We start from the raw sequence: 8307 nt of genomic DNA, 5'->3' as shown, positions 1-8307 counted from the left end.
ACACGCCACACACATGCACACACACATGCACACACCACATACATGCACACACATGCACGCACCACACACATGCACACACATGCACACAGGTATGTACATGCCACACACATGCACACACATATGCACATGCCACACGCGCACACACACACGCACATGCCACACACATATACACACATGTCACAGACACACATGCCACACACATGTACGCACGTGCCCCCACTCATATATGTGCGCACATGCCACACATGCCACATACGTACACACATGCCACTCATGCACACATGCGCACAAGTATGCATATGCCACACAGACCACACACACATGCACACACACACACACACACACAGCCTGGGTTCTATGAGGTTTAAGAAATTGTCATTCCATGCCCTGGGTTCATTCAGCAACTCAGTTTAATCTCAGGATACTCAGAACAGTACACCCAAGCCCGGCCTGAGTCCGTGGGCCTTTCTCTGGGGGCTGCATGGAGATGTTTGCAGCTCTGGGCACAACACTGAATATTCAGGCATTCACCCTGGGAGCATCCTCATCACTTCAAGGAGACAAATGGGGACTCAGGGCTTAGTGCAGCTTCTGAGCCCCTTCCTGGAAGACATGTCTATGCTCCTGCCCCCATGGGGACTGGGCCCCTATCTCTGGGGTCGGTGGTGGGACTGAGCTGCAACCCTCTTTGTAAACCATAGAGAGCTCAGAATATGACTGTCCAGGGATGGTCACTGCAGAACTGTCAGTGCTCCTGGTGGATGTGGAGTGTCTCTGGGGCAGGACTGGTCTTGGGCCCCAGCTCCTTGGTTGGGGGTACACAGTCAACCTGTCATTGTCAGTTCATTGTGCCCAGGAAGGCTATATTCCCTGCCCAGGTGCAGTTACCACACCGAGCAGAGCCTGGGACGCCTGGTGTACTGCCCTATGCCCCCAGCAGCCACCTATCAGTGACAACAGCCCAGCAGCCCCTAGCACGTGGGCCCTCCTGCAGCATCGCTGGCATGGGGGCCCAGTTCTGCCCCTCCCAGGACCTATGGGCCCTGAAGTGTCAGAGACGCAGGGAATCAAAGCGCCGGACACCTGAGGTTTGGAAGAGGCCTCCAGCGTCAGCCAGTCCAGCTCCCCAACCCTCCCACCAGCTGCCCAGAGGGAGGCCAGACTCTGCTTGTTCCTCCCCAAGACAGAGGGCTCACACCTCTTGGAGGCAGCATCCTGCTGGGGCTGCTGTTTGGGGCCGGGGGAGGGCTTTGCCAGCAGGTTCGGCTTGATGGATAGAGACTGAGGGGTACAAGGTGTAACGTTTCCTTCCATCTCTCCAGGGGAGGCCCCTCAGCTCCATGGGGAGGTGATCTGGGAGAGTGGGGGAGGGGAAAGGGAGTAGGTAGAGCAGGAGGCCAGAGGGTGGGAGCCGCCCCAGGAGCCTTAGCTGGCCCCGGTCTAGGCTGCTCCGATGTCATCATAGTCATCGTTGTCGGTGGAGTCAGGCTGAGGGCTGGGGGACCCTGTGGGCAGAGAGGCCCAGGTTAGTGGGAGACTCGCTTCCTGCCCCTGCCTGCCCCACGGGGATGGGGCTGAGTGGGTCGGCTCCACATCCCTCTCCCCACATGATGCGGCATGAAGCTGTCTTGTCTTCTTGCTTCCGGCCACGTCCCTGGCTACAGCATCAGCACTGAAGGCAGAGCCTTGTCTGTCTGGTTCAGGGCTGTGGTCTCCACGATGCACACACTGCACGATGTGGTGGACGACTGAAGGCTGGGAGCCCCTCCGCTACCACGGTCTCCCCCAAGGGGCCAACCAGCTGCTTCTGCTCAAATGCCTCCACTAACAGGGAGCTCACTTCTTATCAAAGCAGCCTGTTTGAATATTTCTCCACTCTGTTCACATCCGTTTCCCCACCTCTTCATATTCTTATTGTGCTTGTTTTCATTTTCCCATAGAGGGAGGGTCTCGCTCTGACCCTGCAGTGGCACGACCTGCAGTGATCACACGATCACACGATCACAGCTCACTGCAGCCGGGATCTCCTGCACTCACATGATCCTCCCCACCCAGCCTCCTGAGTAGCTGGGACTATAGGCACGTGCTACTATGCTTGGCTAGGTTTTAGTTTTGTAGAGACTGGGTCTTGCTGTGTTCCCGGGGCTAGTCTTAAACTCCCGGCCTCAAGCAATCCTCCTGCCTTGTGCTGGGATTACAAGCTTGAGCTACCATGCCTGCCTTGCTTTGTTTTTCAAAAAGATACTTTTCCAGCTGGGCATGGTGGCTCACGCCTGTGATCCCAGCACTTTAGGAGGCGGAGGTGGTCAGGAGATCAATACCACCCTGGCCAACATGGTGAAACCCCATCTCTACTAAAAACACAAAAATTAACTGTGCATGGTGGCGCACGCCTGTAGTCCCAGCTACTCGGGAGGCCGAGACGAGAGAATAGCCTGAACCCAGGAGTCGGAGGTTGCAGTGAGTTGAGACGGCGACACTGCACTCCAGCCTTGCAACAGAGCGAGACTCCATCTCAAAAAAAAAGTTACTCTCTTTCTCTTCTCCCCTTCCTTTCTCCTTTTCCCCTTGAGCTAATGCATCCAACAGTTCCCCACTCATCCACTCCCCAGTCCCTCTCTGTCCCACTCCCAAATCCCTTCCCCAGATTTTGACACCTGGACAGCCAAACTGCTCCTCCGAAGGGGGCTGGGGTGGCGGCTGGAAGTTCTGGTACCACTCCCCGGACGAGGTGCTGGAGCTGTCATCAGCCGAGGGCCCTGCTGGAAACCCCCCCGGCCGGTCACCCTCTGCCAGCACACAGTCACTTTGAAAGTGCCAGAGCTGGCGGTGGGGTGGGGGGGACATGCCACTCCCGAGAGCCAAGTCCCCAGCTTGACAAATGACAAAGTGAAGGCCCAGAGGTGGGAGGAGACTTGTTGAAGGGCACACAGTGAGTGGCTGCAGAACTGGGGGGAGTCCTGACCTCAGCCTGGCACAGGGCTCCCAGCTTTATGCCCCCTCCAGCTAGGCTGGCTATGGGATGGGGGATGGGGGAGGCGCAGCTTACCTGAAAATGCTGTCTGGGTGCCGGCCAGCTCCAAGTTTGGGGGCTGCTCCTGGAAGGAACGCCTCTCTGGAGAAAATGCCTGGGGGTTCCATGGGGGCGGCTTGCTTGTGGGACTATTGCAGTAATCCTCCCCGGAAGAGGTGCTCGACTCGCTGTTGCCCCTCGGGTGATGCTGAGGGCCCAGGGATGGCAGGTGTGTAATGCAGTGTCCAGGGTTGGCAGCTGGGACATGGGAGGCATGCAACTCTTCAAGTCCTAAGCCAGGAAAGGGAGAATGGTGACAAAAGAAGCAATGCAGCAAGAGGGCTTTAAGTCAGACTTCAGAAAGCACTTACTGCCTATAGGATTTGAAAAAGTCAGGAAAGACTCATTGGTTCCTGCTGGAAGGTCTCAAGGCGAGCCGACCTACTGTCTGGAGGCAGGGCTGCCATTCACACCCCTCCGCAGCCTGACTCACCTTCCTCCAAGGGCGGCATCTGGAACCTGCTCTGCCGGACCTCCTCATCTGTCACCCGATGCCGCTGGGAATCTGCAAGCAGAGGTGGCGAGGTGGCGGTGGGGAGGGGTGAAGGCTCAACCTCATCGCTTTGGAGCCTGGAGAAGGGGCTGGATTTCCTTGGGGCTGGGGAGGCTGAACGGGGTGGGAGGAAAACTCCAGAGGCAGAGAGGGCTTAGGGTTTCCCTTCAGATTCCAGGCTCATATTCTCATCCAGCAGACCCTGAGGCCCTCGGTGTTTAACTAGCCTGGGGCCAGAACCCCCCAGCCCCCAGCCCCAGCTGTCCCTCCTGCTGCTTAGAGGGATATCAAGAGTCTGGGTTCTGTCCTTGTGACCTGGTAGTTCTGCACAGGAGAAAGACATGTATTTATCCCTTCAAGAAGCCTTCCCAGTGAAACCCAGATGGTCTGGAATCACTGCCTCGCGGGCTCTGTGGCACCTTCAAGTTTCAGAATCAGATAGAGATTTATAGGGTCTTGAGAACAGGAGTGTCTGGGATCTTGGAGTCAGCTCTTTTGAACCTGGTACGACTGACTCTGAGTCTCTATGTTACAGTACTGTGGACGTTCAGCCCTGCATCTTACATGCCTGGACTCAGAATCTCACGTTTGACAGATATATCATCCCTGTGGCTCTCAAACACTGGTCCACAGCCAGAAGAAGTGGAATCATCTGTGTCCCACCCCCAGAATCCCTGGGTTAGCAGGTGGGGCAGGGACGGCTGTTTGTTCTCCAGTATCCACTCAGGCTTTTACGGGGACACAGCTGCCCAGGACAGAGGCTTCAGTTCCCCACCTCTCTGGCAGCTAGGGGGTTTCCGTTCTGGGTGCTGGGTTGTGAGTGGAATCTGTGGCCATCTCCAGCATCCCGTCTTTCCCTTACCGTTGCCTCGAATGTGGACACGGAGGTGAGCCTTTCTGGACCATGTAAATGAGGGTGACACCTTAGGGACTGCACAGCAGCAAGAAAGAAGGGGCCTGGGCCCTTGACAGTTTCTCAGGACACTGTCATTTGGAGCCTTCTGTCCCACACAGCAGAGTCTCATCCTGACTGATACATTAGGTTTGGGGCGGGGCTCGGGAATTTTTGACAAGCTCCCAAATGACTCCACAATAGGGTGTGGGACGCTGTGGTCTGTTCCAACCTCCCAGCATCCCCTGGGCCCTGCCTTCAGCGTTATCTTTCCTCTTCCTATCCCCAGGAGGCAAAGACAAGAGCTGGGTCAGCTGGCTATGAGGCACAAGCTGGCGTGACAGTGGAGGTGGGGAATGGGTGGGGCTGGTGGGGTCAGACAGGGCCGGAGGGGGCACGGAGGGGTACGGGCATGTAAGAACCCCTGCCAACTGAGCCTCTCGTCTGCACTCCCCTGTCTCTCGCACAGAGAACCACTTTCAGGTGAATGTCAAAGGCTTCGTCTTAAGACCCTACATGGCCAGAGACAAACATGGGAGAGACAGAGGTCAGAGTGGAGATGACCTGAGACATCGAGTGACTCCAGGGTCACAGAGTACTTTGAAAACGTCGATGTAGGACCATTTACAGTCAATCCAGTGGGTCGCTGGGGGATTCTGCCCACATCATACAGGGGTTATGAGGCAGGACTACTGACGGTCCCCTGGCCAGCTGGGTCCCCTCCCTGATTCAGGCAGGTGGGCCCTTGGGAGCCCCGCCAGGCACTCACTGTAGAAGGTGGTCAGGGCCACAGGAGGCTGGGCGCTGAAGTCATAGTGCTCATAGTCTGAGTCTGAGCTGGAATCTGAGTCCTCAGGGCGCGGGGCCTGGACCTGGATGGGCAGCATGGAAACTGGGGAGAGAACAGAGTCAGGGGCATGGCAAAGTGGCAGGCGGGAAGGCGTAGGGAGACACGGTAGAGAGTGTGTCTCATGTCAGAGATGAGAGGCAGAGTGGCAGGGGAGCACCAAGGAGACTTTTTTTTGGTGGCAGGGGTGGGGGGCAGGATCTCACTCGGTCGTCCAGGCTGGAGTGCAGTGGTGCCATCACAGCTCACTGCAGCCTTGACCTCCTGGGCTCACATCATCCTCCCACCTCAGCCTCCCGAGTAGCTGGGACCACAGGCATGCGCCACCAACCCAGGTCATTTTCGAATTTTTTTGTAGAGACAGGTTTTCACCACGTTGCCCAGCCTGGTCTCAAACTCCTGGGCTCAAGCAATCCATCTGCCTTGGCCTTCCAAAGTGTGGGGACTACAGGCGTGCACCACCGTGCCTGGCCTGGGTACCCCATCTTGTACAAACCACCCAGTCTGGATTTTCGAGGCTCCCTTCATCCACTTCCAATATGGAGAACTAAACATTTATTTAGCAAACACTTAACAGAGTGCTATTTGCCAGGCGCTATTCTAACATTTACAAATATTATCTCATGAGAACTCTGTGAAGTAGGTACACTGTTATCCCCATTTTACCTTGGAGGGAGCTGAGGCACAGACAGGTTCTTACCTTGCCCAGAGCTGGCTCTAGACTGTACTATTCAGTGAGCCCCTGCTCTGTACTAAGCCTTGTGCTAGATGCTGTATTCACAGTCTCTTCTCAAATATATGGACACTGTGCAAAGGATATTGGTAACATTTGGCTGAGTTTGGTATTGGTTTTTATGTCACTGAACTCCTTCCGATAAAGGTGATTGAATATATTCATAATGCAAGGTGATTCAACTCAAATTCTTCTGCAAGACTTTCAAGAGGTATAAATCCATATATCATAAAGGACAAGTGGCTGACCAAATTTTTTTTTTTTTTTAGACAGAGACTTGCTGTCGCCCAGGCTGGAGTGCAGTGGCATGATCTTGGCTCACTGCAACCTCCGCCTCCCGGGCTCAAGTGATTCTCCAGCTTCAGCCTCCCGAGTAGCTGGGATTGTACGTGTGCGCCACCACACCCGGCTGATTTTTGCGTTTTTAGTAGAGACGGGGTTTTGCCATGTTGGCCAGGCCGGTCTCGAACTCCTGACCTCAAGTGATCTGCTTGCCTCAGACTCCCAAAGTATTGGGAGTGAGTACAGGCATGAGCCACTGCCACTGGCCCCAATTTTTCTTTTTCTTTTTTTTTTTTTTGCTCAGAAAATATGAAATAAAATCACATTCTAGAAGAATCTTGATGAGGCTTTGCAAGGCTGATTGGGCAGGACACTGAAAGGGATGATGATATCATGAGCCTACCAGCCAACTAGCAGAGCAAAACAGAGCAGAGCTTTTCTCTGAAAACCAAGATCTAAAATGTCCTTAGTCTGTATTTGTCCAGAACAGAAAACTCTAGAGTTCTAGCGTGACTGAACTGGAAGGTCATTTCCCATCAACATCCAGGAACGACTTGTACCTGCTCAAGGTTGCAGGGCCGTGAGTGGACTGGCCCCGATCTCATCTCTAGTTGTGTACTGCTTTGACCTAAGCAGTGCTGACCTTCCAGAAAGTACACCCTTCCTGTCCTCCCCAGCCCTCCCGCACCCAGGATGGGGGACATCCTACCTTCTTCTTTGGGGATGGTGATGGGGACCGCTTGATAGCTATTGCTCCCTGCTGGGATGGTGGTGGGTAGGTGCTGGTGGTTCACCATTACAGGGAGGGCTGAGGGAAGGGGAGGCAGAAATTCTACAAGTCATTTTTTTGCCCTCTCCCAGTCTACCTGGTTCTGTTCTGTTCTCATCAAGACACCACCCTCTTCATTCCCCAACACTAGCAGGAGTGTGCATGCACACACACACACTCACACACACACACACACGCATGCACAGAGTCTGGTCCTACAAGATGGTGGTTCCATGTCTGCTGGGCATGCTGGGAAAATCCTTCCCATGATGGGGAACTCCCCAGGGCTAGGGATGGGTGGCCATTGCTGGACCACACCACTGCTACTGGGGTTCTGCCAAGGCTCACATCCCCCTGGTATGGCTGTGGCTCCCAGAACCTTGCACTTACCATATTTTCCTTTAATTCTCAAGAGGATGAAGGCTATGGAGATGAGGGAGCCAAGGAGGAGAATTCCCAGAACAATGCAAGGGATGAGGAGCATTAGCTCCCGAGAGTCCGTGTTCTCTACTTTCACTGTCACAGAAGATTCTGGAAACAAGAATTCCAATTCAGGAAGAAAGAAGAATGGGCACTCACCCTTCTTGCCTTTTCATTCTCTGTACAGCTCAGTCCCAGCTAATTTTTTGTATTTTTAGTAGAGACGGGGTTTCACTATGTTGACCAGGAGGGTCTCGATTTCTTGACCTCGTGATCCACCCGCCTCGGCCTCCCAAAGTGCTGGGATTACAGGCGTGAGCCACCACACCTGGCCCTCTACTTCCCTTTTCATCCTATCTTCCTCCTGGCTTCCTTTCCAATTTTTCCCATCTGCTTTTAAGTGTGTGGTATATAGTAGGCGCTCAATAAATGCGTATTGAATGCATGAGTAATTGATTAAACGAATTACTGCCTGAAAAACAACCCTGGCCACCAGGCTGTAGGGATCTATCTGTCTGCTAGCTCTTCAGTATTTAGTCTTTGTTCAATAGACAATTACTGAGTGCCACTGTTCGCCTGGCACTCGGCCCTGGGGCTACACATAGGACAACAGTATCACAGGCCTTGAGGGGCTCTGTCTAGTGGAGAGGTCAATAAGTAACCCAATCCAATATGGTGAGGCACCTGCTGTGATGGAGGTTTGAGCCTTGATAATGGGGGCGTGAGGCCCTACAAAAGGCACCTCATTCTCTGCAGGGAAGACCAAGGCTGACTTCCCAGAGACAGTGACTCTGAGCC

At 54.2% G+C, this 8307-nt stretch overlaps 1 protein-coding gene across 2 annotated transcripts in view; it reads right to left on the bottom strand.

Moving 5' to 3' along the window:
• Nucleotides 1-294: 294 nt before the first annotated feature.
• Nucleotides 295-8307, bottom strand: part of CD6 (CD6 molecule) — a 52776-nt gene continuing 44763 nt past the window's right edge. Inside the window, exons 7-13 of one of the 2 annotated variants that reach the window (XM_039471413.2) lie at nt 7480-7620; nt 7030-7128; nt 5228-5350; nt 3507-3578; nt 3050-3304; nt 2658-2762; nt 295-1505 (exon numbers count right to left, since the gene is read on the bottom strand). In XM_039471413.2, the coding sequence (XP_039327347.1) occupies nt 1441-1505; nt 2658-2762; nt 3050-3304; nt 3507-3578; nt 5228-5350; nt 7030-7128; nt 7480-7620 (860 nt within the window). In that variant the 3' untranslated portion in view covers nt 295-1440. The remainder of the gene's footprint in view (nt 1506-2657; nt 2763-3049; nt 3305-3506; nt 3579-5227; nt 5351-7029; nt 7129-7479; nt 7621-8307) is intronic. The other variant, XM_039471414.2, reaches the window with a different exon arrangement.

Source organism: Saimiri boliviensis, chromosome 6 (assembly GCF_048565385.1).
Source record: "Saimiri boliviensis isolate mSaiBol1 chromosome 6, mSaiBol1.pri, whole genome shotgun sequence".
In the NCBI taxonomy this organism is placed as follows: domain Eukaryota; kingdom Metazoa; phylum Chordata; class Mammalia; order Primates; family Cebidae; genus Saimiri; species Saimiri boliviensis.
Note: the sequence above shows the minus strand (reverse complement) of the source record. Positions and strands in the feature narration are given on the sequence as shown.